At 38.6% G+C, this 19,016-nt stretch overlaps 1 protein-coding gene across 2 annotated transcripts; it reads right to left on the minus strand.

Annotated features, from left to right (window-relative positions):
- Positions 1-648: 648 nt before the first annotated feature.
- LOC124376267 (G-protein coupled receptor 183-like) lies at positions 649-16,766 on the minus strand. Of its 2 annotated transcripts, none has more exons than XM_046835269.1 (2): positions 16,688-16,766; positions 649-2,114 (listed from the first exon to the last, which is right to left on the minus strand). In XM_046835269.1, the coding sequence occupies exon 2, from the start codon at positions 2,073-2,075 to the stop codon at positions 1,137-1,139; it is 939 nt and encodes a 312-aa protein (XP_046691225.1). In that variant the 5' UTR covers positions 2,076-2,114; positions 16,688-16,766; the 3' UTR covers positions 649-1,136. The 2 variants fall into 2 exon arrangements, with proteins under 2 accessions (XP_046691225.1, XP_046691226.1); XM_046835270.1 differs by lacking the exon at positions 16,688-16,766 and adding an exon at positions 7,978-8,041.
- Between the last annotated feature and the right edge of the window lie 2,250 nt (positions 16,767-19,016).

Consider the following 19,016-nt stretch of genomic DNA (forward strand, 5'->3'; position numbering starts at 1 on the left):
ATAAAGTGCAAATACAGTATCAGTATACATACAGAATTGCCTGCAGCCTTTATTGAACCCTAAAAAACGAATATGAACGATGAAGATGAATGATATTATCGTTCGCTCCTGGTAGCCCGTGGTGGGGGTTCGAGCCAAAAGGTGGGAGACACTCGGGACATGGACGTAAACCCATCATGGAAAACACTTGCACACACACACACATGTTCACACATTAAGGAGAATTTTAAAATGCCAGTCAGCAGAAGGAAACCAGAGAGATTGGAGTAAACCACTGAAGCATAGGCAGATCATGTAAACGCTACACAAAGCAGAAATGGAATTGGAACCTCTCAGGTCAGAGGTGCAGGGACTACGTATAAACCTGAATGAATTTATATAAATATGGTGCAAATCTTTATAATAAGAACCCATTTGGAAACTGCTCTTGAATTCCAGATATTTTGTATTTTTGTAGTTTTTTACCCAAATATAAAGTGTTACCTGAATAAAATATAAATATCGTCTGTCATGATAATGAAACCAAAAAGCCTTTAGCAAAAAATTGTGCTTGTTGGTTTAGTTATTGTAAAAAATTAAAAATGATTAGCGGTTAAAATACTATTAAGCCCAATTACTGTATGACAAATTTATTCTATTCTAGATCAGATCATTTTCATTAGAATAATTTATTTATTTTTAATTATTTCCAGATTGGTTTTCGATTATTATACCATTTTCCATCAGTGTTTTGAAGACGACATCCCGATTGGATCCGGAATCTGGAATTTCTTCCCTGATATAAAAAACCCCCTGCTATTCCACATGTTCTAGAAGTTCTGGAAGTGTTCATCATGAAGAAGTGTATTAAGACATTTTCCAAGTGAAAAGGTGCCAATAATTTTGCACAAATGAATCACACCAGATTAAAAGCTTTAAACTCGAAATGAAGCGAGTAAATAAATTGACGTTTTATTATAGCCGTATTTAATCATGTTTTATGAAGGGTGCCAATAATTTTGCAGAAATAATAAACCCAGCTGAACATTGAATTTGTGTCAAATTATTATATTTATATTTGATCGCTTTTATGATGCAAATAATCTTGAACATTTTTTAAATCTGGACCAGTCTGAGTCTTGTGGAGACATGAAGCACTAAGCTGGAGATTGCTCTGGTTTTTTCTTACAGCAGAGCTTGTTCACCAAAGACTCGGACAGGAAGGGGATCTTCTCCAGGCGGGAGAGGTAGACGAGCGGCTGGATGCTGCTGCTGATGTTCAGGAAGGCGTAACCCACAGGCTGGACATAGCAGGAGAAGACCAGGGGTGTGTAATGATCCTGGAAGGGGAACAGAGCCACCAGAGGGAGGTAGTTAAAAATGATAATGAATAGAATAGAGAGCACCATCTTGAAGGCCTTCTTCTTCATGGGGTGCATCTCGTCCTTCCCCGCACCTCGTGAGCGCTTCAGGGCCCACAAAATGGATAAGTTGCAGATCACCATCCAGGTAAAGGTGGTCAGGATCTCCCCTGTAAAGATCTTCTCGAAGTTAGGGAGGCCGCCGATGGTCTTAGCTGACGCGTAAGCGAAGGTGAGGCAAAGCACAAACACGGACAGGCCGATCCTGTACTTGACGTGCTTCAGCTGACTGAAAGCGATGGGAAAGACCACGGCAACGAAGCGATCCAGACAGATACAGGAAAGGAAGAGCGGCCCGCTCGTGTCCTTCACGCCGTAGGAGAACTTCAGAGCCGAATAACCTTTCACGGTTTTCCAGTAGAACAGATTGAGGAAGCTTATTGGGACCATGAGGCCGAAGTAAGCATCCATGAAAGCCAGGCAGCCCAGGAAGATGTCGGAGGTGGAGGGTTCATGGCGGTTACGGATCAGGATGGCGATGACCAGGATGTTGGCTGGAAATCCTATGAGTATGTTGAAACTTTGCACAGCCAGGTCGAACAGGACGGCTTCGAGCATGTGGTCACATCCATCAAACACACTGAAGGGTTTAGGGGTCGTGTTCAGCTCTGGAGAGGCTGCAGTGGGATCGGTGGTGAGGTTCATCCTGAGGTCCATATTGTACATATATTGCATGGCTTCAGAGTGCGGTGATGGAGATGATGATGGACAAATCTATAAAGAATACAAAAGAATAGAAATTAATAACCTTTAAATGGGAATTTTGGCAAGCTTATCTTCCACCTGGACATCATCATCCTCATTATTCAGAGGTTCATACATCTGACTCCATGTTGTACTGCCGTGTAGAAGATAAAAACAAATCTGATTTCGATTTGATGACTATTAAATTCTACATACTTTGCTATTTTGTTGTGTGGCCCCATTTCTTTTGCATTTACAGTACAGACCAAAAGTTTGGACACACCTTCTCATTCAAGAGTTTTCTTTATTTTCATGACTATGAAAATTGTAGAGTCACACTGAAGGCATCAAGGGCTATTTGACCAAGAAGGAGAGTGATGGGGTGCTGCGCCAGATGACCTGGCCTCCACAGTCACCGGACCTGAACCCAATCGAGATGGTTTAGGGGTGAGCTGGACCGCAGAGTGAAGGCAAAAGGGCCAACAAGTGCCAAGCATCTCTCGGGGAACTCCTTCAAGACTGTTGGAAGACCATTTCAGGTGACTACCTCTTGAAGCTCATCAAGAGAATGCCAAGAGTGTGCAAAGCAGTAATCAAAGCAAAAGGTGGCTACTTTGAAGAACCTAGAATATGACATTTTTCAGTTGTTTCACACTTTTTTGTTATGTATATAATTCCACATGTGTTAATTCATAGTTTTGATGCCTTCAGTGTGAATCTACAATTTTCATAGTCATGAAAATAAAGAAAACTCTTTGAATGAGAAGGTGTGTCCAAACTTTTGGTCTGTACTGTACAGTAATTGGTGGACAGAGCAACTTACATTTATCTCCCTGAGCAGTTATGGGGTTAAGGGCCTTTCTCAGGGGCCCAGGAGTGGAACCATCACGTAGCTGAGATTTGAACTCACAACCTTCCGTTCCAAAGACCAATGCCTTAACCACTAAGCAACGGCTGCCCCTACAACCTTCCATTTGTGCCCCAGTGTGAATGTAAATGTAATTGTTTTGATAAACGTCATCATTTTAACGCAGAAACGTCACACAACTGCCTGAGTAGGTTTCATTCTGTAGCAGATTATAACAGTAAATCCTCATTTATTAATACACTACATCCATAACTGTTCAGTTCATTCCTCCAGCTTTCATTCACTCAGAAGTGCAGTGTTGTGCTTCAACAGTCTAGTGTTCAATATTTGTTGTGTCATTATCACCATCATCCTCATCACCATCATCCTTATCATCACCATCATCCTCATCACCATCCTCATCCTCATCATCATCATCATCCTCATCACCATCATCCTCATCACCATCATCCTCATCACCATCATCATCCTTATCATCACCATCATCCTCATCATCCTCATCATCATCATCCTCCTCATCACCATCATCATCCATCATCATCATCCTCATCCTCATCCTCATCATCATCATCATCCTCATTACCATCATCCTCATCACCATCATCATCCTCATCATCCTCATCCTCATCCTCATCACCATCATCATCCTCATCACCATCATCATCCTTATCATCACCATCATTCTCATCCTCATCCTCATTATCATCATCATCCTCATCACCATCATCATCCTTATCATCACATCATCCTCATCCTCATCCTCATCCTCATCATCATCATCATCCTCATCACCATCATCCTCATCCTCATCACCATCATCATCCTTATCATCACCATCATCCTCATCATCCTCATCCTCATCCTCATCACCATCATCCTCATCACCATCATCATCCTTATCATCACCATCATTCTCATCCTCATCCTCATTATCACCATCATCATCCTCATCATCACCATCATCATCACCATCATCATCCTCATCATCACCATCATCCTCATCATCACCATCATCCTCATCATCACCATCATCATCATTCTCATCATCAACATCATCCTCATCATCATCCTCATCAACATTCTCATCATCATTCTCATGATCACCATCATCCTCATCATCACCATCATCATCCTCATCATCACCATTATCCTCATCATCCTCATTATCACCATCATCATTATTATCACTATCATCCTCATCACCACCATCATCATCCTCATCATCAACATCATCATCTTCATCATCACCATCATCCTCATCATCCTCATCATCACCACCATTCTCATCATCCTCATTATCACCATCATTAACCTTATCATCACCATCATCATCCTCATGACCCCTTGACCATCATCCTCATCATTACCATCATCCTTATCCTCCTCCTCCTCATCATCATCCTCATCACCATCATCCTCATCATCATCATCATCATTATCATCCTCATCACCATCATCCTCATCATCCTCATTATTATCATCATCATTATCATCCTCATCATCATCATTATTATCATCATCATCATCATCATCATCATCATCATCATCATCATCATCATCACGATGTATCTCACTGTCAGAAAAATAAACCAGAGATCACAAATAGATGTCTCGAGACGACAGCGTCTGCAGCTCAGGGCTGTTATTGTGTTTTCCTGTGAGTTTGTGCCAAAGGCCACGGGGGGAATAAGTTCTGTACAAACAGCAGCAACACACACACACACACACACACACACACACACACACACACACACACACACACACACACACACACACACACACACATTTACACATCTCAGAAATCATGAACACAACTTGTAATTGTGCTCCGTTGCCAAAAGAAAAGAAATCACTTGGCTGGAACCAAGAAATAAAATATCACACACACACACACACACACTCACACACACACACACACACACACACACACACACACACACACACACACACACTGAACCCATACTGCATCAAGTGTCAGATTAAAAAAGTGCATCAGTAACAAGCTGGTACGTGTTCCTTGTTACTTGGTTTACTGTTACTAGGTCTTCTGTAAACTTCTAATGGGTGAGTTTGTGGGATTAATTCACTTATTAAAATAACAGATGTGACAAGGAACTCAAGGTAAATGTGATTATGAGCCGTAACTGCTCCAGAATTTTTCACTATTTTAATCAAATATTAATATAAAAGGTGGAAGGTGACCTGGTGATCATTTCTTTATAAAAGTTCCTTTTGTTTCTACACAACAAACTCGGTCATGTGACCGTATATGAAGACTGACTTTAACTAAATAAATTTATAAATGTCCAGATGTTCCACTGAAAAACCCTCCCTCAGCAACCCCTCTACACGCACGCAGCAGTTCGTTTCTCCAAACCTTCAGCTTAAACACTTTGCAGTGTCTCTTGTGAAACTCGCCAGAGATGTTCTTCACTAGATGTTCTAGTTGGAGATTTTCTTGTTTATCCCAGAGCAGATCAGCTTCCAGTCTGATCACATCTTCTCTCCTGTCCATCTTACACAAGTTCTTCTGGTCGAGACACAAATGTCCACTTTGTACTCATCTGTCCACAGAACTTTCATTCACTGTCCAATTTTTTTTATCTTTTTGCCATTTTCCTAGTTGTCTTACGCATGTCTTCCAAAAATGTTAAAAGGCAAATGCTTCCCATGCTTCTTTCTTTCTTTCTTTCTTTCTTTCTTTCTTTCTTTCTTTCTTTCTTTCTTTCTTTCTTTCTTTCTTTCTTTCAAAACTTTTTGCATTTCTTTCTTTCTTTCTTTCTTTCTTTCTTTCTTTCTTTCTTTCTTTCTTTCTTTCTTTCTTTCTTTCTTTCTTAACTTTTTTGCATTTCTTTCTTTCTTTCTTTCTTTCTTTCTTTCTTTCTTTCTTTCTTTCTTTCTTTCTTTCAAAACTTTTTTGCATTTCTTTCTTTCTTTCTTTCTTTCTTTCTTTCTTTCTTTCTTTCTTTCTTTCTTTCTTTCTTTCTTTCTTTCTTTCTTTCTTGATTTCTTTCTTTCTTGATTTCTTTCTTCCTTTCTTCCTTTCTTTCTTAATCTTTTTGCATTTCTTTCTTTCTTTCTTTCTTCTTTCTTCTTTCTTTCTTTCTTTCTTTCTTTCTTTCTTTCTTTCTTTCTTTCTTTCTTTCTTTCTTTCTTTCTTTCGTATGTAGGTATGTCTCGATGTAACAGTATCCAAAACCCAAACATTAAAAAGAAAAACAAAATCGTTCATGGAATAAAAAACAGCAGACTCTGTTTAATTCCAGTAAATGTTTTTGCTGTTAAAACTATAAATGTTAACAGGAAAACTATAAACACAACTCGAGTGCTTTGTAAACATCTGAACCTAATATGGGCTTATTTTGTTACAGCAACGTGTTTTAAGGACGAATATGTTCATAAATATATTTATATGTAAATGAATTTAGGGTCAGCTCTGTGTTTGATCTTTGGCCACACCCACTTCCATGAAGTCATACATGTGTTCTTGATGCCATCAGGCTCTACATTCTGAATGTTATCGTAGTACCAGTACGGTACCAATAATACCATGAACGTGACATTAAACTGAAAAAAAAAAAACTATGCGACTGCTCCGATCTTTTATAAGCGACCTGGTGATTAGCTCCGCCCTCTGCAGGTCCACAGAGAGGACACCTGGGAGGACGGGCGTGTCCCTGAAGGTTTGTTAGAATGCTCTGTGTGGGACAGGGACCTGTTCCCAAATACACCGCTCACCTAAAGCAACTCCCTGAAGATGGACGAGGTGTTTATCAATCTGATGGAAATCTCAGGGGAATCGCAGCTTGTTAGAGTTAAAAAAGTGTGGAAGCCGCATCGGATGAAATGTCGACGAAGCGAATCGAGTGTTTGAGAATAACGCGAGTGAATTTTTATGATAGCGTGCAGAGATTCGGATGCTCTTGATGCATAATTTAAGGATTTAATGCATAGCGTATATGATATCTGAACCTCATACAGTATATACATTCTTATCATAGATCGATTTGGTTCCTGATATAAATGGTCTGTTTGTATGTAACTGCTTCTAGAACGTTGCAGAAACCGATTTAATTGGATTAGATTTGATTGGATTTAACATTATTGTGGCAAAGTTCAGACCCAATGAATCATGAAGCTTTAAATCAGAAGTGCAAATTGCAATCTACAGTATATACAGTATGTGTTTGTATATATATATATATATATATATATATATATGTATATATATATATATATATATATATAGAGAGAGAGAGAGAGAGAGAGAGAGAGAGAGAGAGAGAAAGAGAGAGAAAGCGGAAACCATCTAGAGGTGTATTAAACAGAGAAATGAGGTAAAATTGTCCAATTAATATTATACAGTATTTCTTTTATAACATCTCTAAAATTTGTGTTCATACAGCACTGATATTTGAGGTATTTAGATTCCATTCCTAGTTATTTAGTAACACAAAAGTTTTTTTATGAAACATTAAACCATTATTTTTTGGACCCTAATGCTTTTTTTTATTATTATATTTTATTAAGACTTTATTATTGACACAAAAACAAAAAACTAAATTAGTACAGAAGATAAACGAATCACTTGGATCACATTTTTGTAAATCCGTTTCTTTTTTTAAACGCTGATGATAATCGTGATCGTGGTAAAGTGATGAGTAGGTCATAAGGTCATAATGAATCGAACCATTAAATGAACATATTTACCGCACGCTAGGTATCAATCAATTCTTATTTCACAAAGGATCAACCAAGAATTCTTGATGCTTCCCAATTCTTTTGAGACTGAGGAACTCAAAGCTAAATGCTGTTTCATTTCTTAAAATATCAACTACACATCCAACTCATAAACATGTATCTAATACTCTCTCTTTTCTACAGAATCTACATTTTCTAAAGACATTTAGCTCATGATACAAAAATGTAAAAAACATAAACTACGTATCAATCAACAGACCCAAATCGATCAGCAATAGACAGGAAATGAAATTCGGTAAAAAAAAAACTAACAAAAAAACTTACAGACGTTATGAAGAAGAGGATCGGCGTGGACGATCGATGCAGCGGATCAAAATGTTTGGCTGGAGTTATCGAATTCTCTGTATGAAACTTCATTAAGCCCTAAGGAATTTGGAATATCGAAGAGAGGGTGGATCGTTTTGAGCCGGGCCTCTGGAGAAAGGACCAGTGTTTTGTTCGACGTTTTCTCCAGTGACATCTGCAGGTGACAGCCACAGGACTGACAGTGTTTATCTGGCGTTTGTGTTGCCGAATGCTTCGCAATATTGTATCTTAATTCACCTTCGAAACTCACCTCGAAACATTACATCTACCAATTCCAAACAATCATGCGAGAGAAACTCATAGAAAAGGTGTGCTATGTAAATTCGTCTTTTGGGTTCCTCAGAGATTCTCGAGATCTCATTGGATGCGTAACAGTTCCTTATGAAGCACTTGCAGCTCCGAAGATCATCGTGGACATTTACACCGCATGCTGAGTTCTTACATCCAGACTGTGTAACAGCTTCTTCTTGTAAACCGCCAGACTCCTGAATACAGTGGGAATAAACCTCAGTCCTGGAGAAGTATGGTTTTGTTTCACTGTTTACTGCAGTAGAAGTGGTTGCTCAGTGAAGAAGATGTTGGAATTCTTATTTTCCAAAGAAGATGTTGGAATTCTTATTTCACAAAGGATCAACCAAGAATTCTTGATGCTTCCCAATTCTTTTGAGACTGAGGAACTCAAAGCTAAATGCTGTTTTATTTCTTTAAATATCAACTACACATCCAACTCATAAACATGTATCTAATACTCTCTCTTTTCTACAGATTCTACATTTTCTAAAGACATTTAGCTCATGATACAAAAATGTAAAAAACACAAAAAAAGTTGGTATTTTATGATTATGCCTGTTTGTCTAGGGACATTTAATTCAGAAATTAGTCCCCATAATATTATTATATAATCATATCCCTATTACCCTGACAGTGGTGAGGGAAAAAGTCCCTGAGATGGTATGAGGAAGAAAACTCGAGGAACCAGACTCAAAAAGGAACCTCATCCTCATCCTGGAGAACTTTCAAGTCGAGTAGGCTTTATTGGCATTTAAACCATTTACAGTGCAGAACACAGTGAAATGGAACAACGTTTCCCCAGGACCGAGGTGCTACATAATACAAATAAAATTAAATAAAAAACAACACGTTGTGCACATGTGACAAACTTGGCAATAATGTTAAAACTTTGACAGCTGCGATCTGAGCGGTGGTTTGGGTGCCATATAAGGTTCCCCTCGTCCTTGTTTCCCGAGAGAGCTATTTCAGACCCATCTCACTAAACACAGACCCCAGGGCAGAGATTAGGTGTTATGGTTGGCTTGGGAACATTTTGTGATCCGGATGGAGGACATCTGGAAATTGTAGATATGAGAAGATGAGTGGGACTGAATGAACGATCTGTGGTCTCACTTTTAAACCACATTTGAAATTTTTTTTATTTTTGACAATGGAGGAAGAAATCTTGAGAGGAACTTGATTCAAAAGAGGCTTAAAAGGAACATGCAACAATACTTTCCTCACTGTTGAAGTTATCGACGGTTTACTGAGGAAAACTCGGGGGCAAAACAATTTGGCGCAATTGTAATCTTGGACAGTTTGAACGAAGGATTTTTGATCAGAACTCAAAATTGTTGTGAAAATGTTTGTTAATAAACATATATATATATAAAAGTTCCACTTCAAGTCCAAAACTTACAGCATTTTGGGAGATGCCCCTTATCCAGAGCGACTTTTAATTCTATCATTTATACAGCTCAACGTTAAGGGTCGAGCTCATATGCCATGAAGAGGCTACTTGTTGAGATTTTAAATCATGTCCACCAAATTCCACATCAGGTCCACCATCTTATCCAGTACTCTACCACTTGGGTATGTAAGATGCAAAATGTAAGAGGTTCTGCTGAAGAAATGTTGAAAACAACAAAACCATTGGATCCATTATGATTGAAATACAAATCCATTACTCCAAAGTAATAAATAACTTTCTCTCATCTCTCCTAAAGTACTAAATTATCTCAGCTGCATCAATGGTCTCCTAAATGGACTGTATCTCATCTTCAGGGGTGTTTCTATATCACAGTTCTATCAGGCAGTGCAGGTTTCATGTGAGTGATGAGGCATAAAATGTACACAGTATGTGTTTGCTCTAGAGCATGAACCCACTCGAGTACAGCATTGGAGATGTGTTGACGCTCAGAGACTTGACAGAGACTCGATCCTGAATTCCCAAGGGTGGCTTCCAGTCACTCGTCCCTCCTACCGTGAATACACGTCACTCCTGATTTCTGTTTATAAAGCCTCTCGTCTCAGACACAAACAGCAGCTTCATGGTTTTCTCTCGTACCTGAATCAGAGTCTAACTGATGATTACTGATACGATGCCAATCGGATGGACGCTGTAAGTATTTTGATTTCTGCAGGAACGTTTTTAACGTGAAAGATGACCAGATATCTGACTTCTGAACATCTGAATTCAAGAAAAAAAAATTAAACCTGGTTGTTTCACTGTGACTGGAGTGATTCAGTTTCTGATCTTATTTAAAAAATATCTGTTTCACTTGAAAAAACTAAAATCTAATTAAAATGTAAAAATGTACTTCAATCGAGTATGTTTGATTTTAAAACATCGTTAATTTGCTCTGGAAATTGCATTTTTTCATTTCAAACGAGTGTCACGTTTATTACATTTAGTAAACGTATACAATTGTGATTTATAATCAATGACTTTTTTTGTTTTATAGAAGGAATGTCCAGTTTCACTGCTTATGATATTTCTCACTCTTTGGTGTTTGTAATGATTTGATGGTTTATAATCACACACTTGGTGTCACCCAGCGGAGGATGGGTTCCCCTTTTGAGCCTGGTTCCTCTCAAGGTTTCTTCCTCATAGCAGTTTTTCCTTGCCATATTTCTTTGTTGTATACATTCTGTTCAGCTGCTTTGAGACAATGTCCATTGTAAAAATCGCTATAGAAATAAAATGGAATTGAATTGTATAAGTGGAATAAAACACTATAAACTATGTAATAATTGTCAGAATAATGATATACATACTTTATCTTTGTGTCACTCTACGACACTTTGTACTTTATATTGCAAATGCATTGAATGTATCCTAAGCACAAGTTTCCGTATATGGAGTATTTTTCTCCTTGGAGACACAAAATGGATGACAAAGTAACGTCTGAAACTGAGAAATTAAACAAAACATACAATTTCCCTCTTATTGTTACGTCTGCGTTCACCCGAAATCAATACACTCTTTTAGATATGTTAAATAACTTGACATGACATTACAATTTTCCTTATGACCACACGTTTCCCGCACACAGTATATTACAAATTTACCCAAAGCATCAGTGAATACAATTAATTGAAACGCCGCAGCTGTGACACACAAATTCCTGAGTTTCATGCTTCAGATCCTCTGAAACGTTCCAGACAGAACCTTGACAGAAAATTGACACTAAAAAACAATCAGCTTGAGGGTATGAACAGTAAATTCATTCTTGGATTATTAATTACAACAGCAAACTTTTATCATTTCCATAACTGAAACAATACGCAAATGTTTTTGCTAATAATTTTTGTTTACACAATTCAGGCATTTTGTTGCACTGCTCGGATGTAAAACAAGCTGTAAATTAAAGCAGAGATGACTTCTGACTTGCACTGACACCAAACTCAATTCAAATCAATAAAAATAAAAACCGTGACAGACAAAGGGATAGAATGAGGGATGGGGAGTGAGAGAGAGAGTTATAACCACACACCATAACCACCCACCCTATCCCACACAAACACCATAAACACCCACCCTACCACCATAACCACCCAACCTAACCCACCAAAACACCATAACCACCCCCCCAACCCATTTAACACCATAACCACTCGCCCTAAACCACCCTAACACCATAACCACCCAACATCACACACTCAAACACCATAATCATTCACCAAACCCACCCTACCACCATAACCACCCACCTCAACCCACTCAAAGACCATAACCACCCATCCTAACCCACTCAAACACCATAACCACCCACCCTAACCCACCCAAACACCATAAACACCCAGCCTAACCCACTTAAACACCATAACCACACCTCAAACCCACTCAAATGCCATAACCACACACCCTAACATACCCAAACGACATAACCACCCACCCTAACCCACTTAAACACCATAACCACCCAGCCTAACCTACACAAACGCCATAACCACCCACCCTAACTCACTCAAAACCATAACCACCTCCCCAAACCCACTCAAACACCATAACTATCCACCCTAACCCACTCAAACAGAATAACCACCCCCAAACCCACTCAAACACCATAACTATCCACCCTAACCCACTCAAACAGAATAACCACCCCCAAACCCACTCAAACACCATAACCACCCACTCTAACCCACTCAAACACAACAACCACCTCCCTAACACCCTCAAACACCATACCACCCACCCTAACCCACTCAAACACCATAACCACCCACCTAACCCACTCAAAACCATAACCACCCCCTAACCCACTCAAACACCATAACCACCCACTCTAACCCACTCAAACACAACAACCACCTCCCTAACACACTCAAACACCATACCACCCCCTAACCCACTCAAACACCATAACCATCCACCCTAACCCACTCAAACACCATTACCACCCACCATAACCCACTCAAACATCATAACCACCCACCATAACCCATTCAAACACCCTAACCAACCCCCAAACCCACAAACACCATAACCACCCACTCTAACCCACTCAAACACTATAATTACCCACCATAACCCCATCTACCACCATAACCAAACACCTCTATAAGCCCACCTAGATACACTAGATTATATGTATCCTGGGTGTATGACTGCATTCTTATTGTTACTATTAATCAGAGATGGGAGGTAATGAAGTACAAACACTTTGTTATTGTACTTAAGTAGATTGTTCTGGTATCAGTATTTTACTTTACTATTTATTTTTCCAGACAAATTTTTACTTTCAGTCATTACACAAATATCTGTTCTTTTCAAAACACTTACATTTTCAAAACAGACTCTTTAATTTAGGTAAAATGTCACTGTTTTTTCTTCTCATTGCATCGTTTTCAGCCCATCGGTCTGTTTCTTGTTACTGTGTAGTTTTTTTCAATCCACTACTGCTGTATCATTTCCTGACTCTCACACACCGCAGACGTACGCTAGTTTACGAAGCTAATGACGAGCAGGCAGAAGGCAGTAAGAAGTCCGGGGTTAACGTGGATGAGACAGAGGGAGTCAGTGATGGAAACATGACTGAGAACAGAGATTTTCCTGATCACCTGATCATCATCTTTTCTCTGCTTGTGTTCTATATGGTGGATGTTCAGCCTGGATACATTTATTGGGTAACAGATTTTTTTATTCGTTTTGTATTAATATATTAATTAAGGCTGTCTAAATGCAAATTTATTTTAACGCAACGAGCGATTAACGCAGCGCACATTTCTGTTTGACCATTTTTTATGAAAATATTAATAAAGAAATAAATAAACAAACAAACAAACAAACAAAAAATAAATAAATAAATATAAAAGAGGCGGTAATTACAATCTCCAGCGCAACACATGTTTATTTACGATGTCTTTTCTTTGCTCATACTTAAATAATAAATAAATAAACATGGGAATTTTTTAAAAATTTTTAATTTGTTTTATTGACGCGCCAAGTCTCAAATCTGCACCAAAATCCCCATGATGCACAAAATTAACCCTCTCGGGGACCACAAACGCACCGGCAGGGTTTGTGGCATTTTTTTCCTGATAACACTGAAAACAAACATAAATTACTGTCTTTTTGGGTCGTACAGATAAGAGCAATACATTATTGGAATCTGTAAAGAGTCTATGTTTATTTGTACACACATATAATAACAACAAAACGCTGTGCTTTTGTAACGTAAAGAAACCAGACGGTGTGCTTTCATCTATCTCAGTCAGCTCTCTTCACAGACACACAAACAAATAAAATAAAACACCCTGAATCTCAGTGAATATTTGCCTCACAGACATAATAAATGTATGTTTAGAAAGCTTGAAATGTCTACTTAAATAATGATAAAGATACACAATAATGATACACACATCAAATGCAAATATTCTCTGATTATGTAATCCGTATGGAAGTTATAAGTGGTGCAGTTTCTCCGGTATCACCTCATTAAAAGTCCGTGTGGAAACATAGCAAAGGATCTGTTTGGTGTCCTGATAATTTACGTCATTTAAAACACCATAATTACTTTAAAACATTTACGAGAATATTTTGTCTTCAGGCTTTAGCTTGAGCTTCAGTAATAATTTAAGGAACATTCAGAACAGTGCGGTTAAATAGTAATATGATGTGGCATCCAGTTACCAGCGTGACACTAAAACAGCTAGTAATAATGGCTACTTTTTACTTGTCAGAGCGCAAACTTTCACTTGAGTAAAAAAGTGTAGTCAGAACTTATATTTTATATAAAAACTTATATTTTTTTTTAAACATGGGTATCTGTACTTCTACTTAAGTAAAGGATTTGTGTACTTTTGCCACCTGTGCTATTATTGTATATGATGTTGAACCTCTGAGAGAGAAAAAGAGGGAACGAGAAAGAGAAAAAGAGAAAGAGAGACACTAGGGGGCAGTGTTGAATTGTGCCAAAATGGAATTCATGGAAATAAAAACAAAAACAGACAACAGAAAGTTTCACTGCAATGAAAAGCAAAAAATTAAAACATAAATCTAAGCGCTTAATAAAATGTGAAATAATACAACAACAAAAATATTACACTGTTTGAAACGGTATAATCAGTGGTATAGTTGCTTCACTACTTTCCTTCCTTCCTTTTTTATCATCACATATTATGAAAATCGATTAGAATAGCATGTTTCCTTCCTTTTATTCTTTTGCTCAACACGATAACCCACAATTAAACGCTTGTAAATCTTCATGAGAAACGAGAAGTTGCATCACCCGAAATCCGAGCAGATTACAAGAAGATGAGCAAATTCAAATTTTTTAACATTTATTACATCATTTGTAAGAATTTAAAGAAACAAGTGCCCCCACGTCGCTGTGGAACAGTGAAAATCCCGTGTAACTTCCTTTAAATCCACACAAACGTCAGCTCATCTTTCCTACAACAATAAGACGTGATTTTAACAATAGCAGCAACATGCATTGTAAGACCAAAAATATTGGGACACCCAACTTTTCAAGCCATATGTGTTCTTGACCAAACTGTTACCACAAATCTGAAGAGCACACAAAAGTATCTGACGTTTCTGGATGCTGTAAAATGAAATCTGAACTTGATGTAGGAGATCCAAACCTGTTCCAGCATGACGATGCCCCATGCACAAGCCAGTTTCATGAAGATCTGCTTTCCATGGATTGGAAGATCTCCTGCTATAGAGCTCCAACCCTATTGAACAACTTTGGTATGAATTTCACATGCTGACTGCACCCCCAGGTCTCCTCACATCACATCACTCTTGTGTCTGAATGAATCTCACACAAATCTCATCTGCCTCTTTTACTACCTGCATGTCTTCCCTCACCACATCCATAAACCTCCTTCTTGCTCTTCCTCTTTTCCTCCTTCCTGGTGTCTCCATCCTCAGCATTCTCCTACTGATATACCTCATGTCCCTCCTCTGCACATGTCCCAACCATCTCAATCTCACCTCCCTCACTTTGTCTCCAAAACGTCCTACATGTGCTGTCCCTCTAATAAACTCATTTCTAATCCTGTCCATCGTCATCACTCCCAACAAACATCTCAACATCTTCAGCTCTGCTACCTCCAGCCCCACCTCCAACAACAATTATATTATTAAGTGGAAAGGTTCGTAATACAATGTCTTTTTTTCTCCACTTATTTAAGTTCCTTCTATTAACCAGGGAGGTGGTAGCTAAATAGTTAAGACTTTGAATTACTGATCAGAAAGTCAGAGGTTTAAGCCCCAGTATCACCAAGACCCTTAACCCTCTGTGCTCCAAGGTGCTGTATCATGGCTGACCACAGCTTCCTAACATAAAGCGTGACAATAATAACATGTTGGCTAATAAAAAGAATGAGATGGTTTTCTAGTCATTTCTTTGATATGCTCTAATATGTAATGGATGGATGTTGATTGATGAGGATGAGGTTCCCTTTTGAGTCTGGTTTCTCTTAAGGTTTCTTCATGCCACAGTATCTACTGTCTCACTCATTAGGGATAAACTTCCAATTATAAGGATAAAAACGTATACGCTAACCAATGTCTCTGGTTAAAAACTCTCTGGAATGAATTAATAAAGAGAACAACTCACATTTAGAAGATAAGATAAGATCCCGAGCCATTTAATTTCTGAAGCATTTCGATAATAAAGGCCTCTTTCTCCCACCACCAGCTCATATTAAAGCACTTAAGGAAGATCACTTGCAATTCTGAAGGAGAAAGCTGAGGCTCAGGAAAAGCGGAATCACTCAATTTTCGGTCTCATTGCGGCTTAAGGGTAGCACATTATCACTCAGAGAAATGATCATATGGAAAACAAGAGCAAGGAGAAGAAAAGGTGATCGCCTCTAAGTTCAGCGCAGACCGACGAGAGAGAGGAAGAAGAAGAAACGAGTGAAATGTGCATCTGACCTCAAGGTGACTGGACGAAGATCAGTAACGATGTTAACACAGCAGCCTGGAGATAAACTGATCGATTCCGAGGGCAAAGAACTTCAGCTAACATCTACTTCATTCTGCTTTGTGGCAGGATGTTACACATGCAGACGCTCTGCAATTTCTTTTCATAAGGTTTTGAAATAATGAGCGATGACACCATTATTCATCATCTTGTTTCACTTCAATACAGAATACACAAATGTATCACGCTTTCGATTGGTTGCGCTTCTCATTCCGCATTTGCTCCTATAATAAGCTCCACTCTGCTGGGAAGATGTTCCTCCAGATTTGGTGGAGATTTGTGTGAGATTTATTCAGACACAGAGTGTTAGTAAAGGCAGTACTGAGGTAGGTGAGGTGAGGAGACCTGGGGTGCAGCCAGCATTCACATTCATCCCTAAAAGTATTAAAGTAGCTCTATAGCATGGAAAGCAGATCTTCATGGCTTTGTGAAAGCAGTTTAGTTCAGTTTAAATATCCCCGTAGGGAAAGGGAAATGTTTGCAGAATACTCACACAGATATTTAACAAATCACAATCGGTGTGTGTATTAAAAAAAACCCAGACAAATTGAATAAAACAATATCCAGTCCAGCTGACCATCAGTTACCACTAGAGAAAGAAGAATATAAGAATTTAATTGCCTGGGGAATGAAGGATCATTTTAATCTGCTTTTTCGAGGATCTGGCACAGATAATATTGTCAGCCAGATGTTAACAATTCAAAAGTGTAATATAAAGTAATATATACATGTAGTCAAGTACATGGTTTGTGTACTATCACAAATATATATACAATAAAAATGTGATTTTTTTATTCAACATCACAAATTATTCAAATCAATTGATTCATTAATTAGTAATTACCGGACCCCCCCCTGCAGTACCTCAGCAGACCCCCTAGGGGGCGCGTATCACTAGTTGAAGACCCATGCGCTGAAGTAACTCGGCTTTATCGTCTCACCACATTGTTGGTTCTTTTCCTATAACAGCATGCTCCCAATGAAATTCCAGATTCTCACGTTGAACTTTATTACCGAAGGAAATGTGTTTTTCTTCACTACAGACAGGAAGCACTGTTCTTCCTCATCATGGAAACTCTGGTGAAGCTGAAATGACTCATGGAGTATACCTGACAGACATCTTCATGATTTGTAACCACAGTCAGGAAAGATTTTCGTCCTTGTCGACATACAGAGGTTCATGAGAACATTTGAGTTCCTTATCGAAATTAAAAAACAACCATATGCCTTAAAGCTTTATTAGGAATGAGCACGTTTAAGCAGCCATGTGAAGAACGGACGGCTCATTAATCATGCCTGTTGAAACCGTGTCGATCTGAGCTCCAGGCCACGGCAGCGCTCGCAGACGATGAAATATTTTGCTAAGCAATAAATTATTTGAGCACAGAGTTAGGAATGGTTCCTACTACAGGATTTCAGGTACATAAAGGACTCTGTTATCCCAGGGCCTCTTCCAGGGGCTTGGAAATATTTCCATGATCCTGAATGAAAAATGCAACTGCTTGCAAAGAACAAAGAAACAAAATCCAGGTTCCCTCAGGAGTTCGGTGTTACGTACCACACGAAACATTTCTTACTGTATGTATTGTGTGTCTACAATATGGTTTTTGGTGTCAGAGCATCCACAGATGTCTGATACAATTGTGTGCCTTCAAGTTTGTGGGAAGAGTTTGGGGAAGAACCAAATATGGATGGAAAAGTCATGTGTGCAATACTTTTGTTGTGAGCCACATAAGGAAATGATTAGCGCTCAGATTGACCCTGCACACATCAGGTTTGCAATGTGTTATTTTATTTACACTGTATATTGTGTATGATGTGGTGCTCCCAAGGCTGGTCCGTGTGGAGACGGACCAGCAGACGAGCTACAGTCGCTCAAAATGCTGAAGAACTTACAATTATAGGGAACAAACGCATTGGTATTTAACTTATCGACTGTTTTGTAAAAATTTATAGCCAATTTATGTCTGTAAAGCTGCTTTGAGACAATTGTTAAAACATGCTATATACAAATAGAAATGAATTAAAATTGAACAAATTGCCATAAATGTAGAGTTTTCTATATTTCGGAATCGTTTTTTCTCAACTTTCAATGACGAATTCTAATTATGTAATTATGCTGCTAGAAATGGACAAATAATTGCCAAGGCTGCTTCAAGATTCCTCCAACAGGAAATTCCCCCTCATGCATGCGCATCTTATTTATAATCCCCTTCGAAACATCAAGCAATCGCATTTCACATAATGCAGAGTTCTCCCATCCCGAAGATCCTAATGCTG

This window comes from Silurus meridionalis, chromosome 22, assembly GCF_014805685.1.
Source record: "Silurus meridionalis isolate SWU-2019-XX chromosome 22, ASM1480568v1, whole genome shotgun sequence".
In the NCBI taxonomy this organism is placed as follows: Eukaryota; Metazoa; Chordata; class Actinopteri; order Siluriformes; family Siluridae; genus Silurus; species Silurus meridionalis.